This window comes from Rosa chinensis, chromosome 3, assembly GCF_002994745.2.
Source record: "Rosa chinensis cultivar Old Blush chromosome 3, RchiOBHm-V2, whole genome shotgun sequence".
NCBI classification, from domain to species: domain Eukaryota; kingdom Viridiplantae; phylum Streptophyta; class Magnoliopsida; order Rosales; family Rosaceae; genus Rosa; species Rosa chinensis.
This window is the reverse complement of record NC_037090.1, coordinates 12,138,561-12,166,495: the sequence shown is the minus strand read 5'-3', so window position 1 is coordinate 12,166,495 and position 27,935 is coordinate 12,138,561. Positions and strand designations below refer to the sequence as shown.

At 38.6% G+C, this 27,935-nt stretch overlaps 3 protein-coding genes across 10 annotated transcripts; 2 read left to right on the top strand and 1 right to left on the bottom strand.

Moving 5' to 3' along the window:
• Nucleotides 1-3,391: 3,391 nt before the first annotated feature.
• LOC112194124 lies at nucleotides 3,392-4,685 on the top strand. Its single transcript, XM_024334379.1, has 3 exons — nucleotides 3,392-3,821; nucleotides 4,168-4,342; nucleotides 4,460-4,685. Exons 1-3 carry the CDS (start codon nucleotides 3,392-3,394, stop codon nucleotides 4,683-4,685), a joined length of 831 nt encoding a protein of 276 aa, XP_024190147.1.
• A 689-nt stretch (nucleotides 4,686-5,374) lies between these two features.
• On the top strand, nucleotides 5,375-8,990 carry LOC112195176 (ultraviolet-B receptor UVR8). Of its 5 annotated transcripts, none has more exons than XM_040516208.1 (11): nucleotides 5,375-5,735; nucleotides 5,836-5,909; nucleotides 6,001-6,085; nucleotides 6,315-6,452; nucleotides 6,560-6,796; nucleotides 6,975-7,190; nucleotides 7,469-7,512; nucleotides 7,903-8,085; nucleotides 8,284-8,374; nucleotides 8,459-8,522; nucleotides 8,617-8,990. In XM_040516208.1, exons 1-11 carry the CDS (start codon nucleotides 5,537-5,539, stop codon nucleotides 8,666-8,668), a joined length of 1,383 nt encoding a protein of 460 aa, XP_040372142.1. In that variant the 5' UTR covers nucleotides 5,375-5,536; the 3' UTR covers nucleotides 8,669-8,990. The 5 variants fall into 5 exon arrangements, with proteins under 5 accessions (XP_040372142.1, XP_040372144.1, XP_040372141.1 ...); XM_040516207.1 differs by having other exon boundaries at nucleotides 5,378-5,735; nucleotides 8,482-8,522; XM_024335547.2 differs by having other exon boundaries at nucleotides 5,385-5,735; nucleotides 8,479-8,522.
• LOC112195175 (transcription factor bHLH155) lies at nucleotides 8,840-14,078 on the bottom strand. 4 transcript variants are annotated; one of them, XM_024335541.2, is made up of 11 exons: nucleotides 13,846-14,078; nucleotides 13,292-13,768; nucleotides 12,630-12,836; nucleotides 12,084-12,177; nucleotides 11,961-12,002; nucleotides 11,732-11,835; nucleotides 10,269-11,472; nucleotides 10,066-10,173; nucleotides 9,456-9,596; nucleotides 9,232-9,357; nucleotides 8,840-9,146 (listed from the first exon to the last, which is right to left on the bottom strand). In XM_024335541.2, the coding sequence occupies exons 2-11, from the start codon at nucleotides 13,387-13,389 to the stop codon at nucleotides 9,057-9,059; spliced, it is 2,214 nt and encodes a 737-aa protein (XP_024191309.1). In that variant the 5' UTR covers nucleotides 13,390-13,768; nucleotides 13,846-14,078; the 3' UTR covers nucleotides 8,840-9,056. The 4 variants fall into 4 exon arrangements, with proteins under 4 accessions (XP_024191309.1, XP_024191308.1, XP_040372140.1 ...); XM_024335540.2 differs by having other exon boundaries at nucleotides 13,292-13,699; XM_040516206.1 differs by having other exon boundaries at nucleotides 10,269-11,465; nucleotides 11,776-11,835; nucleotides 13,846-14,076.
• Nucleotides 14,079-27,935: the final 13,857 nt, after the last annotated feature.

The window sequence follows — 27,935 nt, the reverse complement described above, 5'->3', positions numbered from 1 at the left end:
ATAGTATTTAGCCCGTTTTAATAACATAAAATAGAGGGATGGGCAGTGGGTTCCCGGTTGCGATGACCCCCTTTCTTTCGAGATTGTGGGTGGGTGCTAGTCACCCCAAATCGGCTATCGCAAAGGAACTAATATCGCCTAATCATCTATTTAATTTATTTTTTTTAAAACATTCTACTTAATACACTATAGAAAAATATTATATACACAACCCTAACTACTTAAAACACACCCTTAAAATTTGTTTGTCCAACATTCTTTCCTCTTATACTCCTCTTCTAAAAGACAAAAAGAGAAAAAGGAGGCGATGACCATTGTTGTTGCAACATCACTAGCAAGCCACGTACATATATGATCTCTGATGAACAATCAGAAAATATATATATATATATATATATATATATATATATATATAGGATTAAATTTAGTTTACAGCCCTGAACTTTGGGGTTAAAATCAGTTTGGTCCCTCTCTTTGAGAATTAACCGCTTTGGTCCCTATACTCTCAAATGACATCACCTAAGTCCAAAATTTGAATTTGGCTCGAAACATGACGTCATGTACTGAGTTGGAGCCGACATAGGGGCCCGCTTTTCAGACTTTAGACCCCACAAGGAGGGCAAAATAGACATTTCTAATTTTTTTTCTCTATATTCTCTCTCTCTTTCTCTTTCTCTCTCTCTCTCTCTCTCTGAAGCGGCCATGGAAACAAATCGAGCTTCCTAGCGACCTTTAGGCATCCGCACCTGCAGCCAATCCCAGATCCAGCTCCACCGCACCTACTCGGGTCAGTCATCAACAGCTTCCTCATTAGCTCCAAGTCAGACCGGAAAAGACCCAGACCCATCTATTCTTCCAACGGCAATGACCTCCTCAACTCGAACTATGAATTGAATGGCTGGTTGTGATTATTGATTGGCGTTGTTGCTCTATCTTTTTGGGGTTAATGGCGAGGTCGTGGAGCTTCTTGGAGAGGCGGAGGGTGTTGTGGAAGAGCTCAGAGGTGGCGTGGAGGTTGGAGAGCTAGAGAGTAAGGGCATTAATGGAGTAGAAGAGAGTTGGGAGAGTGAAGTGTTGATGGATCGGGCGTGGTCAGCGTGCCCGAGGGAGGAGAGCTAAGAGAGGAGGTCGAAGTGGCGGGAGAGAACCTCCGAGCGGAGCTGGGACCAGGGGCGTAGCCAAGACAAGGGCTACTTGGGCTACAGCCCAAGGGAAAATTTGGCCCAAAATCGATCAAGTATGGGTATAGCCCAATAAAAAAAATATATATATATACTTCTGCTTGTAGGTCGATTCTCAGCTCTCCCCTTCTCCGGTTTCTCCCCCGTGGGTTGTGGCGCTGTCTCCATTTGCTTCCCCCTTCCAGCCTTCCAGAGTTCCAGAGTTCCAGGTTCGATTTGCTAGTTCCAGCAGTCCGCCGAGCCACGGCCACCTCCACCGCTCCACGCCTGAGCCACCTCCTCCTCCACCGAGCCACCTGCCCACGGCCTACCTCCAAGGATCCACTGCGCTTCTGCGACAGTCGCAGTGCGACTCCTTCAAGGCTTCAATCAGAGATGATGTAGGTCGACTCTCAGCTCTCCCCGTCTCCGGTTCTCCCCCGTGGGCTGTGGCGGAGTGGCACTGTCCCCATTTGCTTCCCCTTCCAGCCTTCAAGAGTTCCAGATCCCAGGTATTGGACTTTTGTTGATTGATTATCATTGTTGATGGGTTGTTGATGATGGGTAATGGGTTGATAATTGGGATTTGGGAATGTTTTGGATTTTTGGTTGATTGATTGTGTGGGATATTCCCAGATGATGTAGGTCGACTCTCAGGAGTCTCATCTCTCCTCTTTTTCGGTTCTCCCCCGTGGGCTGTGGTGCAGTGGCACTGTCCCCATTTGCTTCCCCCTTCCAGCCTTTAAGAGTTCCAAATCCCAGGTATTGGATTTTTGTTGATTGATTATCATTGCTGATGGGTTGTTGTTGATAATTGGGAGTTGAGAATGTTTTGGATTTTTGGTTGATTGATTGTCATTGCTGTAGTGGGAATGGGTTGTTATGTTGTTGAATGTTTGATAATTGATTGTCATTGCTGATGGGTAATGGGTTGTTGATGATGGGTTGATAATTGGGAATGGATCTCTGTATCGGGTTGTTGCTGATGGGTAATTCATTGTGTTAATTGTTATATTGAAATGTATGTATATATATTATAGGTATTGAATAAAATGACGGATCGCCGAAAACCCAAGCGGTACAAAAATATTCTTTCATGGTTTACAAGTGACACTCCATCAAGTGGTACTAGGAATGAAATTGGGAGTGGGAGTGGGAGTAGAAATGTGACTGAGAATTATGTGAATGATGTTCCTATAAACACTGCTCCACCTAGTCCACTAGAAGAGTGTCGTGATGAAAGAATTGAGATAGAAGAAAATGTTGATGTTAGTTCTCTTGAGCGTGATCCAGGAATACGACTTCCAATATGCAAGTACCATTTGAATGAGCGTGCCAATATTTGAAGAGCTTATGTGGTCTTAGGACCATATCAACCTCAGTTAAGCAAGTATCCACCTTCTTTTGATGGAGGTCAATGTCAAAAATTTAATGCCAAATGGTTCAAAGATTGGCCTTGGCTTGAGTATTCCGAAGAGTTGGACAAAGCATATTGCTTCCCGTGTTTCCTCTTTGATAGTTATCCATCCCACCATCCAGCATTCACTAAGTGTGGGTTTCAAGGTTGGAAGAATGTTATGTCCAAACAGTCTGGCATTCTTGGTCACGTGGGAGGATTAAATTCCCCACATAATGCTGCCATGCATAAGTGGGAGACACTAAGAAACCCATCTAAGCATATTGAGAGAGTGATTAGCACACAATCATCACAAGAAGTAGCAAATAACCGACTTTGACTTATTACTACTATAGAGAGTGTAAGGTTGTTAGCCCACCAAGGATGTGCTTTTAGAGGGCATGATGAATCCATTGATTCATCCAATAGTGGAAATTTCAATGCAGTAAGGAAGTCTTTTGGAAGAATGAATATAGAAGTTCAAAAAGTCTTAGAAAATGCTCCTGGAAATGCTAAGTATATTTCTCCAGAGATTCAAAGACAAATTGCCAATATTCTTGCCAACAAAGTTAGAACCAAGATTCGTGAAGAAGTGGGAGATGCCAAATTTTGTATCCTAGTTGATGAAGCGGTTGATGCATCTAATAGGGAGTAAATGGCTATCATTCTTCGATTTGTTGATTGTTATGGGTTTATTAGAGAACGGTTTTTCAAAGTTGTTAGTGTTGTAGACACTTGTTCTCAAACTCTGAAAAATGAAATATCCAAAGTGCTTGCTCAATATGATCTTCAGGTAGAAAACATGCATGGCCAATGATATGATGGTGCTAGCAACATGCGGGGTGAATTTAATGGTTTACAAGCTTTGTTTCGTGAAGAGTGTCCATCTGCATATTATGTGCATTGCTTTGCTCATCGCTTACAATTGACTTTAAATGCTGCAGCTAAAGGAGTGCATGATATTTGGGAATTTTTCTCTACTCTAAACTTCATTGTAAATTTTGTTGATTCTTCTACAAAACGACATTCAGCATTAAAAGTTATCAGAGAAGAAGAAATTGTAGAGTTAGTGGCTGCTGGTACACTTGGTACAAGAACAGGGGCTAATCAGGCTTGCACTTTGCAACGAGCAGGGGCTACTCGTTGGGGTTCACATCTTCGATCTATATCAAGTTTGATTAAATTATTTGGAGCCACCCGAACAACTCTTGCCGAATTGGTTGCAAACGGACCAAATAAAGTACAAGGAGAAGCAAAGAGTGTAGGTAAGGCTATGGAGCGTTTTGATTTTGTGTTTTGCTTGCTTTTGATGCATGATGTCATGAGGATTACTGACTTTCTTTGTCAGTCATTGCAAAAAAAAAGCCATAGACATTTTGAATGCTCTAAACTTTCTTTCAATAACAAAATCAAAACTCCAAGATATGAGAGAAGATGGTTGGGATAATTTGATTATGAGGGTTGCATCATTTTGTTGTGAGTATGATATTATTATGCCGGATATGTCTTCTCCTTACAAGAAAGGTATAAGGGCTTCTGAACAAAATATTACAAATGAGCATTATTATCGGGTCAATATACTTAATGCTGTAATAGATTTTCAATTGGCAGAGTTGGATAGTAGATTTCAAGATAATTCGTTGGAGCTTCTTGTTCTTAGTGCTACATTTGATCCTCGTGATAATTTTGTTTCATTCAAATCTGAAGATGTTTGCAATCTTGCTTTGAAGTTTTATTCTGAAGATTTTACATCATCTGATATGTATGCTCTAGACATGGAGTGTGGGTATTTTCTAACAGATATTCAAAGGGATGCAAGATTTTCCAACACAAATTCTGTGTCTGATTTGTGTCGGCGGTTAGTTGAATCAAGAAAGTCTGCATTCTTTCCTATGATTTACAGGTTGATTTTCCTTGTTCTGACTCTGCCAGTTTCTACAGCAACAACAGAGAGAGCATTTTCATCTATGAACATCATAAAAAACAGACTTCGAAATAAGATGGAATATGACTTTCTTGATGATTTGATAGTTCTCTACATTGAAAAAGACTTTGCCGATAGTATTGATAATGATTCAATGATTACTGAATTTGAAGTTAGTGGGCCTCGGAGGGTACGATTCAGATAGATTTATGTTTGTAATTTTTAATTTACGGGGTTTTGGTTTTATGTCCCCCCCCCCCCAATTGTATGTTTTGAATAATAAAGGCGTGAGGATGAACCTCCCACTGGGTTCCAAACCTAAAAAAAAAAAAGAGTTCTTCGCAAAATTTTTGTATGTATAAAATTAGCCCAACCCTTCTGTCATTCCTGCCATGGTTGGGTCTTGAGGAGGCAGATGGCGCGTTGGAACTTTTTGGCAGTGGAGGCTTTTATCTGAAACGAGAGAGAGAGAGAGAAGAAAACAGAGAAAAAAAAATAGATTAAATTAGAAAGGTCTATTTTCCCCTCTTGTCTTTTTAGAGATCCACTATTCCACTTCATGTCGGCTGTTGTTCCAAATGGAATTAAAGCTTTAATCAATTTTTTTTTTTTGACGTGAAAGATTCAATCAATTAAGAATTCAAAAATTAAAGATTACTAGATTAAACGCATAGGTGGCACCCATCTGACCGTGGAAAATAAACATCCATATGATCCAAACGAATATCCGCTTGCCACGCGGCATGCGCTGGTGGAGTTCTAATTTTCCCCCGCCACTTGAACCGTAAAACAATTTATTAAAACTCGACCTCGCGGCACTCCACTAGAGCGCTTCACATGTTAAGTCGGCAATGGTCCTTCTCTTCCAGAAAGTTCCAACACCCCCGTGCTTTAAAAAAAAAAGTATAGTGGCCCAGATTCTCCCACGTGTCATCCCACGTGGCACTCGTTACATCCTGAAAAACGATTCGCCTCCATTTTCTGAGTCCGTCTGAAACTTCGAACTAAAGGCCGTTGCTTTTAGTAAACGGAAATTCAAAAACTGAGCTAGCTCCGATGAACGGGAACGAGGACGTGAAGATGGAAAATCGCAGAGAAGCTTTGGTGTATATGTCGGGATATTTACCGGGTGTCTCGCCGGAAAAGTCGCCGATGCTGTCTCTGGAGCCGGTCCAGTTTCCGAGTCCGATGGACGGTGGAGATTCGTGGAGGGACGTCTGCGGTGGCGGCTGTGGATTCGCTATGGCCATCTCAGGTTTGATTCTCGAGATCTTGACCTGATTGGCTTGGTTTAGTGCTCGTTCTTTCCATTCCTGTTGGATTTTTATGTGAAACAATGTTGTGAATTTGATTAGAGAGTGGGAAACTGATAACTTGGGGATCGGCGGATGAGGAAGGACAGAGCTACTTGGTTGCGGGGAAGCATGGGGTAATTCTGTGATCTTGTAATTACGGAAATGAGTTATGAATTTAAACTCTTTGGGATTGATTTTGGAGTTTTGTGTATATATGGTGTGAAGGAGACTCCAGGGACATTTCCTCTCCCAACTGAAGTCTCACTGGTCAAGGCTGCTGCTGGTTGGGCCCATTGTGTTTCTGTTACAGGTACAATTTCGTGGCCATGTCCCGGGTTTAGGGATTGTAGGATCATGTATTGGATATTTGTAAGGGAGATTTGTGTTGGAAATGAAAGGATTTGAGTAGTTGAATTGATTGATGTGATTGCTTTGTATCTGTTGCATTTAGTATCTGTGTGCATTATTAGTAATTTTATGGTTCCCCCATCGGATATGAGTAGAATCTGAATAAAAGTTTCTAAATTTTTAACATACAGAGACTGGTGAAGTATATACATGGGGGTGGAAAGAGTGTGTTCCCTCAGGGAAGGTATTCCATGATTTGGCTCTGGTGGGAAGTATTGAGAAGGATGCTACAACTACCGGGAAACTAAGTTCATTACCAGCTGAACAAGGTAGGTCTGAAACCTAGGTTTATCTTTGAGAAGCAATGGGGGAGATTTTTTTCATTTTTTTTTCATTCTGAATCAATGTCATTTGAAGACTTCGTTATGTTAAGCAGGAAGATCATTGTCTCAAGGCTTCAATTTTAGTGGTGAGACAGTATCTCATCTTGACAGCAAAAGGGCCGGAGAGGAAATTGCAAAGCGAAGGAAAACTTCGTCAGCTAAATTAGAACCTGAAAGCTCAACAGCAGCTGATGAACTCTTCATCGCATCGCCTTGTCTTGTAACAATGGGTCCTGGTGTGAGGATCACTACAGTTGCTGCTGGTGGACGCCACACTTTAGCATTATCAGGTAATACCACGAGGTCAGGGGCTAGCAAGGCCCTGTATGCTTCTGATTTTTGGGATAGTTGCTATTTCCGTGTAGTTACACCATATAGTTTTGTAGGTTGTAGGAAGTACGACGCTTTGGAAGATTTTTGATGTAAAGCAAGACACCTGATGCATCATAATTTTAACCGAAGTTTCAGATATGGGACAGGTTTGGGGTTGGGGCTATGGAGGCGAAGGACAGCTAGGTTTGGGTTCACGGATGAAGATGGTCTCTTCTCCTCATCTCATACCCTGCATCGATCAATCTGCTTCTGGGAAGGACAAGTTTTCTGCAGTATCTCAAGGATCAAAATTTCCTGGAAGTTATGTGAAGGAAATCGCTTGTGGGGGTCGACATAGTGCAGTAATAACAGGTCTGCATTTCATGGCTGGTTTTATACTAGTCATTGCTTAAAGTGTTAACATTTTTACCAGAGAAACAAGAAATAATCCAGGGATTAGTTCCGAAGGTTGTCTGTGTGAAAACAGATTTATACTTTTTCTATATTTTTTTTTTACTTTGGCTAGAAGTGCAGCAGTGAGATTATTCTTGGTGGTTCTGTTGGTTCTCTTAATTTGATGAGAATCAAATTTTATGCGATCGTCTGCATATTTTTTTCATTCCCATCATTTATAATTTTACAATGCGCAGATGCAGGAGCACTGCTTACTTTTGGCTGGGGCCTGTATGGACAGGTGAGCTTGCTATGGTAGTCAAGTTGTCCTTCATTGAGTGAATTATGTTCTGCTGCACCCTCATTAAATTCTATTAGAGTTGGGAGTGCTACTCACTAGCTGTTCAATTGGAATAGTATTTTTCTTATTTCTGTGTTTGCTGAGCCTTAAATTTAATCACCTGATTCCCTATTGTTCATGTCTGAATGTGGTGCTTCTACCTTTCTTTTGAGAGGCGAAAAGCAAAGCCTTACGAATTCTCAATACATGGAGAAATAGGAAAAAGAAAGAGAGTTGTTTCGCTTGTGTAACGAGTCCCAACTGCTAGCAGTCATCTCGTGCCTAAAGCATGAAATTTATATATATATATATATATATATAATTATTTTAAAAGTTTTTCTATTGATACAGTGTGGGCAAGGGAATACGAAAGATCAGCTAAAAGTTACTCGTGTGGAGTCATTAGTGGATACTAGAGTGAAAAGTATAGCTGCTGGACTATGGCATACTCTCTGTATATCTGTTGATGGCCGTGTATATGCTTTTGGGGGTAATCAGTTTGGACAATTGGGAACAGGTGCTGAGGAAGCTGAGGTAGGATCCACAGTTTTTCACTTTATTAGTCTGGAATGGATGCATTAAAATAGTGTTTTGACTTGGATGCTTTTTGGTCCAGGCTCCTGTGCAACTTTAAAAAATCGGCAATTTTTATGCTTTGTTATACCCTTCACAGAAAATTAATCTTTGCAGAGGAGTTTTTTGTGAACTAACTGAACTCATCTACTACTTCAGACTCTACCTAGGCTTCTGAACTCTTCAAGTCTGGAAAATAAGCATGCCAAAGCAGTTTCCTGTGGAGCACGCCATAGTACTATACTGACGGGTAAGGCCAAAGAAACTAACAAAATTGCTCTTTAGCTCATTTGGTTTTAAATGGTTCAAAGATCTCAATCTGGTATAAATACAGTTTCATTTATTTGTTTGCAGAAGATGGTCAGTTATTTAGCTGGGGATGGAACAAGTATGGGCAGGTATGGTTCCTAAGTTCTATGATCAAATATTAAGCTACAAACCAATATATTGCCATACGTTCTTGGTAACCTGTTTAATCCTGTTTGAACGCAGCTTGGTCTGGGTGATTCTGTGGATAGGAACATTCCTTGTCAAGTTTCTATAGATGGCTGCTTGCCTAAGCATATTGCATGTGGCTGGTGGCACACGCTATTGCTGGCGGAAATACCCATTTGAAGTGATGTCCATTAGAAACAGAGACAAGAGGATGACAGTTAGGATTGACCGACTAGCGGTCTGTGTTCTTAAATGCATGCTGTTTGTGCAGAATATAACATTTTATCAATACGTGCGTGCACGGAGGCTATGAGCTTTGTATTCCATTCTTTGTAGTTTTTTGAAGCTAATAGTCTTCAAACAGCAAATAACAGATAAATCTCTCTTGAGTTTGTACACAAACAATATAAGTACTTCTAGTGATTCATATACATTGCACGAGATATTTCCTTTGTCTTCTCTTTTATTATCTGGTTTACAATACAGGAGACGGTGTCTCAGATCTTGCTTGATAGGGAACCTCTTCTGCGTTGCAGTAGATGTAGAAGAGGCCAAAACACATCCATTCTGTGAAATCCTCTGGGAGCCTGAGCATATTATGGGAAAATGCCTTTAAAAAGGAGAAATAAGCTTCAAATATATTTCACACAACGTAGTGTTACAAAACTATACCTCAACAACAAAATGTGCCCACAAGTTGTTTGAGCGGGTTTCCATCACACCCTTCAACACTGTTAACTCCAACCGTCTGATAGCTTGGGCGATTTCAAGAAAGAGCCCGTGTTCATCACATAGCATCTGCAGTAGTGAATAGTAATTGGAGTTGGGTGAGATTTTGCTAACAGTGGTATTGGTTTGGAAAATTTTAAAGTGGAGGTAAATTGTAATGAACAAACCTCTATGAGCATATGCCCTGGGTGTTCGAGATCTTCCACTACAATGGGACTAATCTGGAGTTCATTTCCAAGTTCAAAAGCCCTGCTTGTGCCATTTGAGGAACCACTTGGGGTCTCATTTGTGTTATTGCAATGAGGTGCCTGCAGCATCATCTCAGACTAAGTCAAACTTGTAATGCAACTGATAATTTGGTAAAATAAAGGATAAACTGCAAGCTCCTTGAAGAGAATCATCTGTAAAAGAAAATGCAAGTCCTCACAGAAGTTGTTTCACTTTGATACTCTGTTACACATGAACAATAATAGTTTCACACTGTATGCAGAATTCAAGTTCAGGGGATAACAGTGGTGCTTGTGATGACTGTTCAGCGATATTCAGGTTTAGTTTCTCAAATTATTTTACAATCTTCCTAAACGCTCCAGAGATGAAAAGCTATGAACATGAACTGTTCTCTTGTACAGGCACTATGTTAACAATTCCTACTGTTATACTCATGGTTCCTCAAACTGTATAGTTGACAACAGTTACTGAAATTCATACAGCAAGATATCCTTGCTTTTGAAAAAAAAAAAAAAAGACATACATGAGACATGAATTAACTTTGCATACCTCTTGATCTTGATGTGCATAGGACTTCAATTTTTCAGCTTGGTTAGTCATGCTTCTTAAATACATCATGTGTTTTATTGTTCGGTCCAAAAGGCCATCAATGCTGCACTGAACTTACCACAGATGAAGAATTCCTAGTTAGAAAAATATATGTAACCATGTACTGCCCCACAATAAATACTGAAATGTAAAACAGTACAAACCTTGGCACCATTTGGGACAAGTTCTCGAAGTTCCTTGACACGATCCTGAATCAGTTGTCTATCTCTTGGTCTTAGCTTTGGGCTATTGCCAGGTTTGGCCCTTCTTGCATTGGTGCCGGACAACTTCTGTTCCCTTTTAGGCTGAGTAGGAGTGTGTCCTTTTGTTCCCTTTTCTTCCTGCTCATCGTCAACCACAGTGTTCATCATGCCTGTGAAAGAAGATGAAGTCTTGCGCGTGGCAGGCAAAGCAGATGTATGGCTCCATATCATTGGTTCACATTCCATCGGACCGCCCTCTTCAAATTTCAATTGTTTATAGGAAGCAGAAAATTGTCTTGATGAGGTTGTACATGATTTAATACCATCTGATATGCTAGATGATGTGTCATCTTTGGCTACTGAAGCTTCCAAGAGGTTCTCAGCATCACATCCGTTGGAAAACCATGGTGGGTTAATGCTGCTAATAAGATCTTTCTGCACACCAGAGCTGCTACATGTATCATCAATGGAGATGGATAAATCCCATAACTGTTCATTGGTTTGTCTCTGGAAAGATGTTCCAAGTGCTTTGTGTAGCTCACTAGTTTCAGGAAATTCAAAGAAATTATTCACACTGTTGTGCCTTGTATCATTATTGAATTTGAACAGTTGTTCTGCTGCACTTCCAGCGGTGTTAGAATTGAAACCTCCAAAGGATTCTCCAAAAACTCCAAAATTATAACCACCATTCTGAGAAAAGGCAAAAAGTTCTTCCTCCTGACAAGACAACCCAAATATCTGATTTTCCACCATATCCAGCACACTAGTGTGTGTAGACTGATTGACTGTATTTGCTTCTCCAGTGGAACAAAATGCCGGAACACCAATCTCACATTCACCTGCATTTTTAAGAACTGATGGATCTATTCCAAAATGTGGATCTTCAATGGTTGGAAATTGCATGAATTGCTCCAAAGTCGACAGTAGGTTATCATTCCGTCTGTTGTTGCCAATATCTTCTGACGTTTCAACTTTCAGTGGGTTAATGCCAACAGTTGATGACTCATATGTGTTCTCCATTAAACCAGATAAAAGTGACCAAGAATATGGAGCTTGAATGCCCCTATTTAAGTTGGAAGGTACAGCTTTCCCCATGAGATTGTGAATATCATTGAATCTGTCTTTCATAAAAGCAACTACTGCCAGATCTTCATCAACCTGAAATCTTGATCGGACAAGAAAGGTAAATATAAGATAATCTACAATCAGATGGACGAGGGTGCACTCACAGACACATATACAATGCGATACAGACACTAGACTGAGAAGCAACACAAAGAAATTACTTTCCCGAAGGGGAAGAACATCCCAGATACATGCAGCATGAGCTACAACATACAAAACTGCTTGTAGACTATTCATTTGGTAAAATGACACCGGAACAGGGCATATATTGCTTATCTAGAAAAGGATGTGACACTCACAACCAATGCAAGACATTTAGATTAAGTTTAGAATGAGCAGGCACCGTTTCCAAGGAGCCAAATTGCAAAACTCCATGTGGAAGTACAGGTACAAGCAAAATTGTCTGCATGAAAAATGAAATAGTTCAGCAGATTTTCAATCATTTTGAAGTAATTACATACGGATATTGAGCAATAAAATTCTCAAGCATGCAGATGTCACTAGGATTTTGACTGCCAAACAAGTTACCTTGACGCCCAATGCAAACTGAAGCAACCACTCATCTGGACACTGCAAATAAAAGTATACATCTTTCAGATAAACTGTTCAGTACTTGCAGAATTATCATGAACTTGTTCTACTAAAACTTACATCCGAAACTAAGTTAGAGTCAGATACGCTGGTGCGCAAACCATCGAGGAGCACCCAGCTATGGTTTCCTGTACTTGCAACCTCACCGACTACCCTGAGAATTATTCAAATCCACAGTGAATCAATTTTCAAATTTCCAAAAATATGAGAACATGAATATTAAGGCATTGTATAGCTTGCTAGTATCTCTTTAAGAGACAAAAATTGTGCAACGTAGGGTCAATTACGATGGCTCAATTTTTATCAGTGCCTTGTATACATCAGTGTGTTTGTCAGGAGAGAGAATCTGTGGACAAGCACAGTAGTAAAGGCGATTTTGCCCAACCGGAGTGTTAGGGACTGATGGTGATAAATACTGAAGATGACATAAAGTAAATGTCTTTAAGATCATAATTTTTAAGGTCCAAAATGAACTTACCAACCACAAACTTCTATATTGTTGGTGGAAAATATTGGTAATTTGATATTTTCAAACACATTTTGAACATGTATATAGAAAATTTTTGAAAAGAATTTACAGAGACAAGGGTCAAGATAAGATTGTACCCCTTTCCAAATGTGTAATGAAGATGTGACATATCGGCCACTGCCAGTCCAATTGGATACCCCGCAGATCCACCTTCATGCATGCCTGTTGCACACTTCTTAAAAGATATCTCATTCGCCTCACCAAAGTAGATACTATCTGTTGCACGATCCACAGTTTCTCTTGGTTTTGGTTGGTGACAGTACCCATCCTCCCAGCTCAAAATCCTTTAGATAACAACAAGACTAAAAAGCATCATACTGGGAATCATCAGTAGCTTCAATACTCATGGCATACAGAATATACTCGCACTAATAAAACCACTGGGATGTCAGAACTCAAGTCTAGGAAGAAGCTAATTTTCATGAATTGTAGATTATATGTTTCGTTTATGATTCTAGAAGATGAAAAGCAGCACAATATTAGACCATGTTTGGCAGCACCAATAAAATCAGGAACCTAATGGCGATTTTAACAAAAGAATCTAACACATAAGAAAAAAGAAAAAAGAAAAAACATCTTGATCATCATAGAGAAAAGTTTGAAACTCGAAAATGTTAAAAGCATTTTCATGAACAACTTTATCTCTGAATCCAAATCATGCCAATCACAATGAAATCAGTACAAGTGCAAAAATTCTTATCAAAAACCGAAAGAATGGCTCAAAGAAAAAACAACTCACAAATCGGTCTGATGCTTGAGCTTCCAAAAGACCCCATAAGTCCAAAGCGAATTGCTGCAGAGGGTCTTCAATAACTGCCTCAGAGCAGTAGTCCCCATCTCTTTTCAACTCTCTCAAAAGCTCAAATTAAACTAACAAACACAATCAATCACATTCAAAAACCACAAAACACAGAGAAAACACTCCCTAACTGCCCCGGTACGAAGCCCGACCCGCCTGTTTAATCCGTAGCCCTGCTCTTCTCTTAATCGGAGGACCAGTCGAGAACAGTTCCATCACTAAACCTGCTCTTTGCTCTCGCTCACTCACTCACTCACTTACTCACTATCACTATCTAAACTCAACTCAATCAAAAAACAACCTAAACAAACCGGGAATCAACCGCCAAAGTTTCGGCGTTCATAATTTCTGCAAAGACCAAAGCAAAAGGCGTCATTGACTAGGACCCAATAATCCAACTCGCGCTGTCGCAGATGCCTAATCATTCGAAAAAGAAAAAATTGACTGAGACTGATCAGCTACTTCAAGAAATGACAAAAGTTTGTTAGCTTTACCTCTAGAACTGAAGAAGTGGCTCCTGTTGTTCATATTCGTTAGCTTCCATGACTCTCTCTCTCTCTCTCTCTCTCTCTCTGTATTAAGTGAACTCTGTGTGGAAGCAATCTGGCCTTTTCCGAACTCCAAAAGCTCAAAACTCTCCAAAGGACACAACACCCGTCGCCAGAGGGGTGGGGGGTGGGTATGAGTTTATATAAAAAGTTGCCGCCACCGGAGAACCGGTCACGTTTAGTTTTTTGGGGGCGGATTTGAAACTTGTTCAAAGTCAGATTCTATAATTGGCTTTGAATCATAAGTGGGACTGGGGGCCCACAGATCTGTTTTTTAATGGGCCGGAGGAGGGCCCGTGATCTGGTACTCTGGTTATAGGTATTAATAAACAAACAAAGAACAGGAGGGGATTCGAGGTAAGCGCGTAGGTAGGCGAGCAGTGAATCTGGCTGAGAAAACTCGCGCCTTTTGGCGGGTTCTCTGACGTGGGCCGCACCTGCCCCCAATAAACGACACGTTGCACCATTAAAAGAAATATATATATATATATATATTATAATTTTGGACCTTCGACTTTTCTTGAGAAAAAATATTCTGTCTTTGAATACTAAAAGTGTGTTGGAGGCGAAGCTTTCGCGATCAGGACAAGAAACAGTGAGTTCCATTTGGTAATTCTTGTTTATTCAATGTCATTATTATGGTTTTAGTGTGTAACTTTCATGCTTTAATGATAACCATTAGTGTTTTTAAGTAGAGTCATGGATGATTTAAGTGCAGATTAAGCTGTATTCGATGCCCACCAAAGGGTTTCTGAATTTGGGAATGTCTTAATTAGTCTGAACTAGTGGAGTTTACGAAAAGTTATTAGAGTCTATGTTTAGTTATTCTACCATGTGTTTTACTCAGTACATGGAGCAGTGTTGTATATATAGTTAGTAACTATATCTGTTTTGTTTATCATCATTATTTAATGTCAGTGAAACTTGAATTTGAGACTTCTTCTTTGCTGATTTTTATCCACAAGTTGTAGCTCGCCAGTAAAGTCACATAAATGATAAATAGGTATAGGGAGTTTTGTCTACTCTAGTCAACGTACAATAATACATGGATGAAAAAATAACGTAAACGTAACTTGAGAAGGGATATAAGATCACCATTTGATCAACAATGACAGAGAGATAGTTACATTACTAGTATATTAATTAACAACTTTCAACACGTAGAATTAATACAGATAAGTAGTCGAAGTTTTCTAAAGTTTTATATACGTACAAACCCTTCTAAAGCTGATAATAGTTGACTTGGCTATAAGTAAACTGATTGATTAAGTGCACTTTGCATGATTGCGTCTAAGAAATGAAGGTTAGCCACTACAAATTAACTCCAAATAATGAATATTTATATTTCAACTATACTCACTTAATAGACATGAGGTAGGCGCCATCGACATATTCTTAAGCAGTCGAGTGTTGACTTCATTGCAAATTGTTGCTATTGGTTCTGTGATTAGTTTATTAAGTTTGGTTGGAAGATACCAGTGTATATATACAATGAGACGAAGTGGCAGTTTATGTGCTAACCCGAAAACAGTGTTGAATTTGATTTAATTCAAAAAGACAAGTTTGGTTTGTGAAAAGTTTCATCTCGCATGTCGTGGCAGTTAATTAGCTTAGCAACAATTGGACCGACCATGTATTTCTTAAGCACAACTCATTAGAGTACTGCTGGCAGCTACAACAGAAGTCAGCTCTATGAAAATTTATAAAGTATCAAATAATCTTTTGGTGTCTCTTCCGAGTAATGATATTGTTTTTCTTTTGAAACGGCCAAGTAATGATCTTATTAATCTGGAGGAAATTATGTAACTACCAAGGAAGATGCCATTTATGTATGAACCCATGAAGTACGAATCTGATGAAGGAGAGTGATTGGGAAAAACTCAAAAAATAGAACAAGTATTTGGCTATTCAGATATGCCTAATGTACAGCATACAACCTAGCAACCCCTTTGATTATAGCTTTTACAACTGTTTCGAAAATTCACGTTCAGAATACATAAAAGGTGGAGTGAGTGGTTAAGTAATTTTGTATAATTTTAATTTTGGTATTTTGGATTTGACATTATTTCTCATCACATCAAACAGATTTCCTACGTTTTCTAATATTTAAGGAGTATTTACGTCAAAATTGTCAATTATGTATATATATATATATATATATATATATATTTTGCTCAGGTAGTTAGTTGTTAGTAACTTACACACCCATGCAATGGTATCCCAGAGCCAGGACACCTGAACCGATATTGTGGCGAAAACCAGACTAATCCACTGCAGCACAGACGCACGAACCCAAATGGTACCTCAAATCTACTGGCCATGGGGTGAAGTTGGAATTCAAACACTAGACTTAGGGGTTTCAGACTAGGTCGTTCGACCAACACACCACACCACGTGATTTGTCAATTATAATGACAAACTCTTTTTTCTTAAATGTAATATAGATTATACAATAGTTTAATAAGATGGCTTGACATAATTTTATAATAAAGCATAAATTTGGATGAAGGTGACTAAAGAGTGTCTAGCTATAGCTTGGTTATGAAAAGTTCAGAGCGGGGTAGGGTCATATAATTTCACAATACTAATCATATACTTGATTACAATTCTTTTAGAGGTCATACAATGGGATTAAAAAAAGGTTAGGTAAAGTATAGTTATCCATCGATAAATCGTTACATGGGTAACAACGTAAACTTCGGGGAAACCCTGTTCTTGTTTTGATGACGTTTCTTTCAGGAGCCGGAACTAATTCGATAAGTTCTGCTTATTACTTACAATCTAAGCTAAGCCTCTGATGACATCTTGTAGCCAATAGACTACTGCCGACATAGTTTATCAAGTCATAGCAGCCAAATTGCTGATGACGAATTGACGATCAATAAAAACGACTTATATCTAGCTAGTCACTTGGTTTATATGAATCTCACATCAAACGTAGTAATTTTCTGGGCCATTCTCATTACTTAACTGCTGTATCGAGTTAACATTTCGTCCATTTATGGATTCAGATTTACGTATGTAACCACTCAGCGTTGAAGAAATGAAAACAAAAAATGTAAACAACAAATTAAATAAGGGAAAAGGAAGTCCGGATATTACACTTAATTATAATTAAGAACGTCGACCGACAATTCCACAACAGAGAGAAGTGAGAAGTCATTGGTCCGACGGCTATATTATAGAATTGCCATAATACGAACACGTGCGTGGGGCTCACATTCAATTAGACATCTTGTAATTAGTCATTTAAGATTAGGGTTTAAACAGTGACAGATTAGGGTTTACACAAAGAAAAAAATAATAATAAATACAAGATCAGGGTTGGTTTGTTTGATTTTATTTATTTATTTATTTATAAGGTATGTTTGTTGGTTGAGATTTGAGAATCTAGAGATAGTTTTCAATCCTTTAAAATACCAGTGTGCTTATTGAGCAGCTGAAATACACTGCAGCCGCGCACCTCCAAATTTGACCAACAGATCGATTATTAGTACTCGACGCTGATATATTAGGGTTTTGCTAAATGAAAAGTACTGGGTCTAAGATCGATACACAAGCCCCAAGGCGCATTCTGAAATGAAAAAAGTGTAAAACAAAAAAGCGTAGTGCAGTAGTAGTAGTGCGGAGGTGGAGTGTAAATGAAGGCACCAGACCAAAAGGAAGCATTCAACAGAGAAAGGGCACCTTCCTCTCCTCAGCTTACTAGCCAAACCCTAATCGAATCTTTCCCTTGCTTTCACCACTCGTCGCTTTCTCCGTTGAGCGTACGCGTCACAGATGGGGCTACTGGTTAGGCCCGCGCTACAGTCTATCTTCGCAGGAATTATTGCACAGTACTGAGACAAGGGTTGCTTTGTCGGGGAGAGACACCATACCTCTTTGTTTCTTTTCTTTTCCCTCTTTTTTCTTCTTCGATTCGTTTTGCCTCGTCTTTATTCAATTGAATCTGAACCTAATGCCAAAGAAGAAATTCAGATCGTCCATGAATCATGTCATTGAGAGAAAGAAAGCTCCAGGTGGATGAGAACGATAGTAAATTTGACCGATCAACATATGTGGAATGTGTCGATATTCTATTACGTACGGTGATTGCCAGTGACCGGAATTTTTCTTCGTGATAATGAAACATGAAAACTAATTTGCTTAGTTTGATCTCGGTTTTCTTTTGGTGAAGTTCATCGAACACTAAATTGTTCAAGGAAAATAGCAATTAAATATATGTTTGGTTACCGTCACTAAATATAATAGAGCTAAGGTTACTCCAAGGATCGAGAAAACCCTAGCCTTATCTTTTTGGATGGCTAAAAGTCTAAAATGGTAGGAAAATCAATTCTTATTAGCTCACCATGCCTGCCAACTATTAGTGCAGTTCGAATTCCCCTGGTGAATAATAGATCCAAACCCTAAACCCGCAGGTCCAGTTTCATCAAACTTTTGCAATTAACTGAATAACTGCCCTCGATATATCATGAGCTAGCTGGGTTTGTCATTTGTTTATCAAAATGACCACTTACCAAAACTAGTTGCATCTCTGAGTTTCCATTTCCCCCTTCAATTTATGAGCTAGCTAGTCATGCATCTCTCTTCCCCTTTTTCTGTAAACCCTACTTTCTTCTTTACACAAAAGCTGCATACATGTTCTTTAGGTTCTGGGACCATACATAGATCATATGGAAAATAGCGCCTACATGGATAACAATTAATAGAGCCTGTACAAGTCTACATGGAGCGCAGTAGATACATGCCTTTACAAAGACGAATAAAACAAAATGATTTGCATTTATGCAGTAGAGTACTATTCCTGAATAAGACAATTAACTACTGCTTTGCTTCCCCAATAGAGCGGGCAATATTTGAGCACGCCTGCGCCCCACTTGAAAAAAGTCTCTCGACTTCTAAACACCCTAAATCCTAACCTCAACCTCAGCTTGTTTATGAAACAGGGGTACAAAAGGAGGTTCTAGCTTGGTCGATCAATGAAGTTCACCCTATTTGGTCTGCAAAACAAATAGTGGAAGGTTCAGAGCCTTTCAAAGTTTCAAGTGGCCGGTAATCATCTATTATGGTCCAGGAACTGGAAAAACACAATAAGTACTACTTGAAGCTTTCATCAGTTAGTGGAGAGAGCATGTGCAAGAGACCACACTACGAATTGTGAGGGAGTAGGCTAGGGTCATGATGATTGGCACGAGGGCTATACATGTATAGCTTAAAATTTCAAGAATTTAGCTTAGCCAGGCACGTGACATTCTAATCTAATATGAGGTTTGGATATTGGTTTATTAATTGAACCATATTGTCATGTAACATATATAAGCTTAAAAGATCGACTAATGATAGCATGCAATAGCGCAAAGCAATGGCTCGGGCAGGGTCACCAGCGCAAGGCAAAGTATGGTTAAATCATTATAGTACACCTTCTATTTGTTTATAAATATCAAAGGTTGAGATGATGTTGGGTCATTTACATAATCAGTGCATAGAATAATTTTAAAAATTAATATTTATTATTCAGGTTGAAGATGAGTAAAATAATAATTGCGCACAACAATAAAAGGACTCGTGAATGTAGATTTTGCAAGTCTCACTGCTAGAGACATGTATGTCAAAAGTATTACAATTTGTTCATCTTTTTTTTTTTTGAAAAGCAATTTGTTCATCTTTAACACACACAAATATACATATAGAGAGAGGATTTAGAGAGGACATCCTAAAATTTGAAATATGAGGATGTTTTTAATTTTAGTATTTAATTTAATAATATAAATCATTAATTATCTAGTTACATAATGAATTATATAAAAAAATTAGTTAAATCGGAAAATGTTTAACCATTTGATTAGCACAATGTTCATTTTAATTTTATCTAACGAATTACATTTGTTTACACAATTTTGAATGACCAAATGATTATGGAATGGTTAATTTTTTACAGACACAATTCTTGCATAGAAATCTAAAAGATCAATGGTTGGAATAATTGAGTTTGGTCATATCCTAGTGGAAAATAGTAAAAATTCTCAAATTCTTAACATAAAGACTCTCTCTCTCTCTCTCTCTCTCTCTATATATATATATACAACCTTGCTCGGTGCGGATATCCGCACCTAAGCAAAATGTACGGATTTCCCATTTTTACCCACTCTCCGATCATATTTTCACATCTTAACCGTTCAATTTTTAGATCCTAATGTATAGATCATCTCTACAAATTTTCAGCCAATTTGATGATCGTTAAGGCATCCAAGAAGGGCTATATATATAGCCCTTATATAGGCTCGCTATAGAGAGGACCTCTTTACTTTAAGAATTTGAGAATTTTTATTATTTTACACTAACATATGATTTAATTCAATAATCTCAACCGTTGATCCTTTAGATTCCTATGTAAGATTTGTGTCTACAAAAAATCAATCAAATCCATAATCATTTGGTCACTCAAAATTATGTAAACAAATGTAGTTCGTTAGATAAAACTAAAACGAACATTGTGTTAATTAAATGGTTAAACATTTTCCGATTTTGACTAATTTTTTGTAGGATTTATGTGTGTGTATGTAACAAGAGAATGACTGGTGTAAATTATTAAGCTACATGCTAAAAATTAAAATTAAAATCCTCACTTTTCAAGTTTAAGGAGATCCTCTTTTGATCATATATATATCAACAGTAGAAATGATTGAATTTGGTCATTTATTAGTGTAAAATAGTAAAAATCTTCAAATTCGATCGTAAAGTAAGAGAGTCCTATCTAGAACATGCTTACACACGCACATACATATCATTGTCAATCTTCAAAGATGTTTCCAGCCAAGAGATCGACTTTGCTGATCTTTTAAATCTGCCGGGACAATCATGCATGCTTGTAACATTACCATGATCCTCACAACATCGAAATGGCCAAACACTGAATCGAGCATAACTGATGAGTCAGTCAGCCTACCATTCGATCGGCCGAGGCTCAATGAAGCAATGTGTGGTTCACGAGATCGGCCCGGTCCATTGCACGGTGCAAAACTTTAACCTAATCCCTCTCCTATATATGAGGAAACAAGGTGGCTAGCATTTCTGTCTGTCAAGCAGAAGTTCATAAGCGGACTGTGACACAAACCGCTCAAATGCAAAGTATGTCTGCCACTCCAAGCTCAAGTTGGACAAGGCCTGAGATGATACAACAGCAATTAGAGGCTGACAATCTCTTGAGGCCCAATGATATGGTCCAAGATTTTGAGTCATTATATTTTCAAAATGAATAACTCATGAAAGTTCAATACATAAGTTCATGCTTTCAATTTTAATAGTATAAGTCTGGATTGTAGTAGAAGATCTTCTTTGTAACTTTTCTGTTTTTCCAATGTTCATTGATCCTCCATTGTGATATTTTATAGCACAAACTAAAGTCGTCAGGCTCATCGATCACTTGTAGCTTCACTGTGAAGGCTACATTCTAACAGACACACATCACACTAGTAGATAATTTGGCGTAGCCCCTTCTTTTCTTCCTATATAGACATTAATTTATCCCATTTAGACACATCATATCATTCTCATGAGAGTAATTTATCCCATTTAGAAATAAAAGTAATGGTGTCACTTCATTCTTTATTATACTACTCTAGGTTAAGAGATTATGGATATTGATGATCATCGATCAATAAATCTTGCAAGAGAAGATCGCACAGGCTGTTGCCTGATCTCCCCGCCTCTTACAAATGAAAAATGCAAACCATACAATATTTGTTCCATAAATATTCAGAGATTCTAGAACAATTAATTCTATATTTGGAATTATTGATAATTGTCAATTTAAAATCCACTATGATTGGAGATGAAATCCAAGACGTTGACATGAACCTAAGCCCTGATGTTGCCAGAACCAGTTTTCTTATCCAAGTGGAGCTTATATTGCATTTGATTTCAGAAGGGATAATATTACCACATCAATTGAAACGTTGACAGTGTTAGAAGCTTGGTGTCGCCCCCAGATTAATGCTCCATTAAAGCTTAGTTTTTCTTTAGCTTAGGGTTTGGAGTGCTTTCGATGACTGCCTTGAAGCTACAAATTCAAATGGGAAAAGAAAACGACACGATCGACGAAGATTGAAGATTGATTTGCAGTCGTGGGATTGGTCGATGATGCAGGCAATGACTTCATCTACGACAGAGACAAATATATGAAGAAGTTAGAGTGATGAAGCTAGCTGTACAATGATTCATCCAATAGAGATATCTATGGTTGACGAATGACGATTTTTAATTAGAATGAGAATTCTTAATAAGATTGATTTGATGTATGGCCGGTCTAAACGTTTTACTTCGATTTGAATTCAGATAAAATTAAATAAATATTGGATTTGAATATTGTAATGATAATTGCACTAGTTGGAATGGTTAATTAACTAATTAATAACTAAGCTGATGGTTGATACTAACAATAGAGTAGAAATTAACTTGCGATTGAGAATGACTATGATAGCCAAAAAGTTGCAAATTTGCAGTTATCTAGTTAGATAAATATTTTTTGGCATATGGATGTTCAAATTTTAATGGAGTACATATTCAGGTAGCAGAGATGGGTAGGCCATCAAATATTACTGCATTTTGTCGATTTGTAGATGATGTAGTACAATACATATTTTCTGTCATCTACATCTTCTTGTCCTGTAACTTCTCCGAGAGATCATCATCTTTCACCAAAAAGTGAGAAGGTTATCACTTGGGCTTGAGATCCAACACTCGGAGTCATCCATCTTAAGTCATTTTCAAAAGATTGTTTGAGTTATTCACTTTTTTTTTTTTTTTTTATAATCCTTAGCCCACTCTATCCTTACATATGTCAGTGAAAATCAAACTTATAACTTTTATAATGTTGGAATTATAATTTATCAACAAGTCACAACTCACCGACATTATTTGAGTTATTTGCATACTATTTACCCTTTTATAAATATCTATTCGAAATTTCAAATTCCATACAAATTAGGTAATTATTACCTATACTAACGCTCTAGCTCCCTATGAACAGTAACATCCATATTGATTTACAATTTTATTCCTCTTTGTTATTTTATTACGACTATGCCATTCAACCTTCAAATAGTGAATAGTAATATTTGTGTTATTTTACTGTTTTTCCCCTCCTCTAAGGATCCATCACCCACTATAAATATATGCACATAATTTCAGCCTTAATCTATAACTCACACCATTCAAATGGTGTGTTGGCAGTTTCTAGTCTATACTAAAGCTCTAGAGTCTATGAATAGTAACATGCAGTATTTATTTACCATTTTGCCTCTCCCTCCCAATTAAATTACCCACATAATCCAAGCATATAATTTAGGCCTTAATTATTAAATTAGATATAGGAGTGAGACAAGGGAAGATTTTGATCTCATAACTCACACCATTCATATGGTGTGTTGGCAATTTATAGTTAATTTGAAATAGCTAACTTTTTTTTGGACGAATAGTTGATAAAAATAGATTGATCATAAAAGGTAAACAGTTTTATATTTCTAACCTTGAACTGTGTTTTCAGCAAACCAAATATGGACACTTTATAGATAGGGCTAAATACTGTTTAATACCCTATGGTTTGGGTCGAACATCAATTCAGTCCATCGACTTTCAATTTCATCAAAAACACCCATGCGTTATCAAATCTCGTCCAATAGATCCTTTCGTTATCATTCCGTCGATTGAAGCAGTTAAGCTGCTGACGAGGCATGCCATGTCAGATCATGTGGGCCCCACATCTCAAGCAAATTTCCAAAATTGCCCCTGCTTCTATTCCACCTCCAGATCCAGCGCCGTCATGCTACAGGGGGTTGAGAAATTGCCTCTCTTTGGATTAAGGTAATAATGTATCTGGATTTCCTTTAAAATCATCACTACCCATAAACCCCATCAAAACCTAGCAATTTTAAGACCCACCCTTTCCTTTAGCTCTTCGGTTTCACCTACCTCATCCATGGCATCTTCTCTTCACCCAAAGCCGATGACCTTCCTCAGACCAGTATCCTCACAACTACGCCCACCCCACCGTAGTAGGTGTTCCTGTACTGTGAGGCCACAGCTGGAACTGATCGAAACGGACCTTCGGCATCATGGCGTACCTTCCCCTGGTGGGGTACCGCTTCCAGAAACTGGTCGATTTGCAGAGGATTTCAATAAAACTCTCGTACTTGACCTTGACTCCCATCCGAGTCAACTCCGCCCAGGGCTCGGTGGCTGGCCGGGACTTGTCGAAAGTGGAGGAGGCGAAGAGGGAGCGGTAGACATAGCTGAAGGAGTGGAGAGGAACGCGTTGCCAGGGGGCCGAAGTGGAGGTCGGAGTTGGTGAGGAAGAGGAAGGCGATTTTGGGCTTGGTTTTGGAATCGAGGGAGAGGCGGGTGAATGCGGATTTGGATCTGACGGCGCGGGCAAAGAGGGCTTGGTCGTCGATTTTATCGGCCGAGGGATCGGGATTTGGTTATTGGGAGGGAGGAAATGAGGGGAGAGGAGGAAGAGGAGGAAGGCGAAGGAGAGTACGATGGAGAACATTGGAGAAGACGAAGAGGACGACGAAGACAAAGAAGAAGAAGATCGAGGGCATGAAGAATTACTGCTTCTACTGGTGAGACTGGTTAACTGGATGTGGTGGAGCCTCAAGGCATCCCTTTCTCTTTGAGGGTCTGGAATTGTGGAAGACTAAGAGCAACTCTCTCCCTTATTTGTGTGTGGGTTTGGGCTGAAGAAGAAGACGAAAGAGTGGTGGGTGGTTTCCGCGACCCTTCTACGCCGAGGTGGCTTTGGCGCTCCCGAGAAATGGGATGGTGGAGGAGATTAGGGATGCTGAGCTCGCAAAGGAGAGCGGAGGGAGTCCAGTGGGATGGTGATAAGGGCCTGACAAGGGTTGACCAGCGGATTTGGGGCTGTGATATGGGTTAGAATAGAGTTAGGGTCGTTTTGGAAATTATTCTTCATGTGGGACCCACTTGTGCTGAGTCGGAACGCCATGTCAGCAGCTTAAAGGCTTCAATTGACGGAATGATCTATTGGATGAGATTTAATAACGCATAGGTATTTTTGATGAAATTGAAAATCGAGAAACTGAATTGATGTTCGACCTAAACCACAAAATACTAAACAGTATTTAGTTTTATAATATCCGCTCTACAAATGTCCCTGCCCCTACTGAATTTATTGGTGGACACTAGACACCAATATCGAATTTAAAAGTCTCAAAAACTGTTCAGAAGGAAGATGCGAGGATATGTCATTTGTTCTCATATACAGTTTTATTCGACTCGGTCTAACCCATGTTTTTGAAGGAGGCGGTAACATATAAAACTATAGGCAGCCATGCCAGGGGATGGTTTCATTGAACCTTTTCTTAGATGAAGAAATATAGATATAATCATGCTGTATAAATAATATTATTTATCGTAGACAACCAACTATCATCTGGCTTTGTATCACATTCTTAATTAGACGTGGCGCCTGCTAAAATCATTGTTAAGTACACTTTATCGATCAAATACCTTGCTTTGAAAATCAAATGTGATCAAACACAATTAAAATATAGTTGATCAAGACAGCTTGACAAACATTGGTGGGCAATGGCGCCATTAGTTTGATGAGACCCAATTAATCTTCTTCAGAAAGCTCATAGAAAACCACTGAAACCAAACCAAACCAAACCTTCCCTACATAAAATAATTAACAAATTCTGGTAAAATAGAGGATAATAGAGAGATTTGGTAAGATGTAAAATGAAAGAATGTGGTGTGGTTTGGATAGAGCTTTCAAAGTCGTCGTGCGGGTTTGCGTTCAAGTCTTGCGTGGCTTGGCTTCAAGAGCTGGACTCCAACCTCATTCACTCCACGTCACCGATTCATGGCCATCTCTAACCCTTTTAAAACCCATTTGCCATTTCTCAACCCTCCATTATTCCAGAACAAACTAAAACCCTAAAGTTGAGTCCCTCAACCCGATCACAAGCACTTCTTTTTCTCCTCTTTTGTTGATCTCGGAAACCAAAGTTGCAACGATGGAGGGTTTGATTCCATTTGTGTATAGAGCAATACTGGAATACAAGAACAACAATAAACAAGATGCAGGTGGTGTTTTAAGCTCATCATGGTTCAGCGAGTCGCCTTCTGCTGCCTATATCCGGCTTCCCGGGGATTCGGGCCGGTTCCAGAATTCGGATATTCAGCGTTTCATGTCAGATTATAGTGGGATTAATTCTGCGCCTTCTTCTTCTGCTACTGCTCAAGTTATGATGTCTTCTGGTGTTCAATCTCCAGTTCGTCGTCGAGTTGCTATATGATGACGATCATGAACTCATGGTTGGTGACTTGCATGCCTGAAGAAAGCTGAAGGTGTGCAACCTGGTCAAATATGGTGGTGGGTTAAGTGATAATGGTATTTACTGTTTAGATTTTTATTCTGGGGTCATAAGTTTGAAGCATTAAGGGTATGGAAAACCCAAAGGGGGCCATATGCTTAACCTTAACTTGGTTTGTTGTAATTTGTTAGTGTGAATGTGAATGAAGGTATGGAAAAGTCAAATGTAAATGTTGATTGTAAATTTGTAATGCTTGGGTAAAGTTGTGTGTGAATTTGTGACGGCCGAAGGGGCCATATTAGTAGCTGTTAATTCAAGTTGGCAGTTGTTTGTAACTAACCATCTTCATTTCTTTTCCTTCTTCTACTAGTTCTACACGCTTCTATGACATTGCGTGCAGCCGTTTTATTCTTAATAATTTTTCTATTTTTTATGATAAAAGAAAATAAAAGAGTAGCCTCTTAGCACGTGACATGCGCATGACCATTTTCGTTTTAAAAAATTATGTAGTAAATCGTAATTTTTCTTTTATGATGAAAAATCAAATAAGAAAAAAACTGAAAATATGCAGTTTCAGCAAAAAGTTGTTGTAGAACCATTATGCCCTTAGAAAATAAATAATTTTGTTTTCATATAACTTTTTATTAGATCTCTACTACTATAAATGGAGTCTATCTTGTTGCGCACACACAAAAAAAAAAAGTCTATCTTTTTTTAATTTTTTTTTGGAATAAAAATGGAGTCTATATTTGGTATCAAAGAGATTCACCAAATTTTAAAGTGCCCATTATACTCTTATGTAACATAATTATCGAATAAAAACCAATAAAATATAATTAGAAAAAAGTGTAAAATTGAAAAAAAAAACAAAATCACCACTATTCTATGTCCCTAAAAAAACTTACCATCAGTCGACCCGTTTTTCATTAACCTCACAATATCATCCGCGGGAAACGTAGGCACGTGCCTAGTACAAGATAAGTTTGGTTTTTATTTTTATTTTTTATTTTTTTTTTATTTTTAAATTTAACCATATTAAGCCTTGTTAGCTTAATATTAATACAATTGGCTAGGGCTGGATTCAGTACAAAACAGAGACATTTTCACTCAAACCGTTTACCTAACCAACTTCTGTCGGTATACAAATTTTCGAACCATTTCCGATTCGACATAGTATGTATACCGACTTTCGGTTACCGAGATTTTGGTTGGTATAGATCGGTTTTGGCAGATTAGTGGCCAGAAATCAGTGATGCAATTGGGCTTCTTGTTGGAGGTTTCGTTGCCGGAGCTCGACTACTCGGAGGTCATGGGTCAGGAGATATTTGATGCAATTGGGTGAAAGTGATAAATTAGGGCTTTAATCGGGTTTGACGAGATAGAGAGAACTTAGAGAAGCTTATGCCTACCAATCGTTGGCTCTGTCCTCCATCGAAGATTCAAATTTGAATCATCTCATGTTGGAGTTCCCTTGGAGATGAGAACGATTTGATGATTTGATGATGCTAATTTGATGATGCTGATGATGGAGAAAATTAAGTAGGAGAGGAAGGAAAAAGAAGAAATAAGAAGAAGAGGAAGATGAAAGAACTGGAAGAATGAACTGGGAGAAGAAATTGATGGAAGATGAAAGATGGGGAGGAAGCATTTGAATATGATGGATTGATCACTGATGGAACATGATGAGAGCTTCTTTTA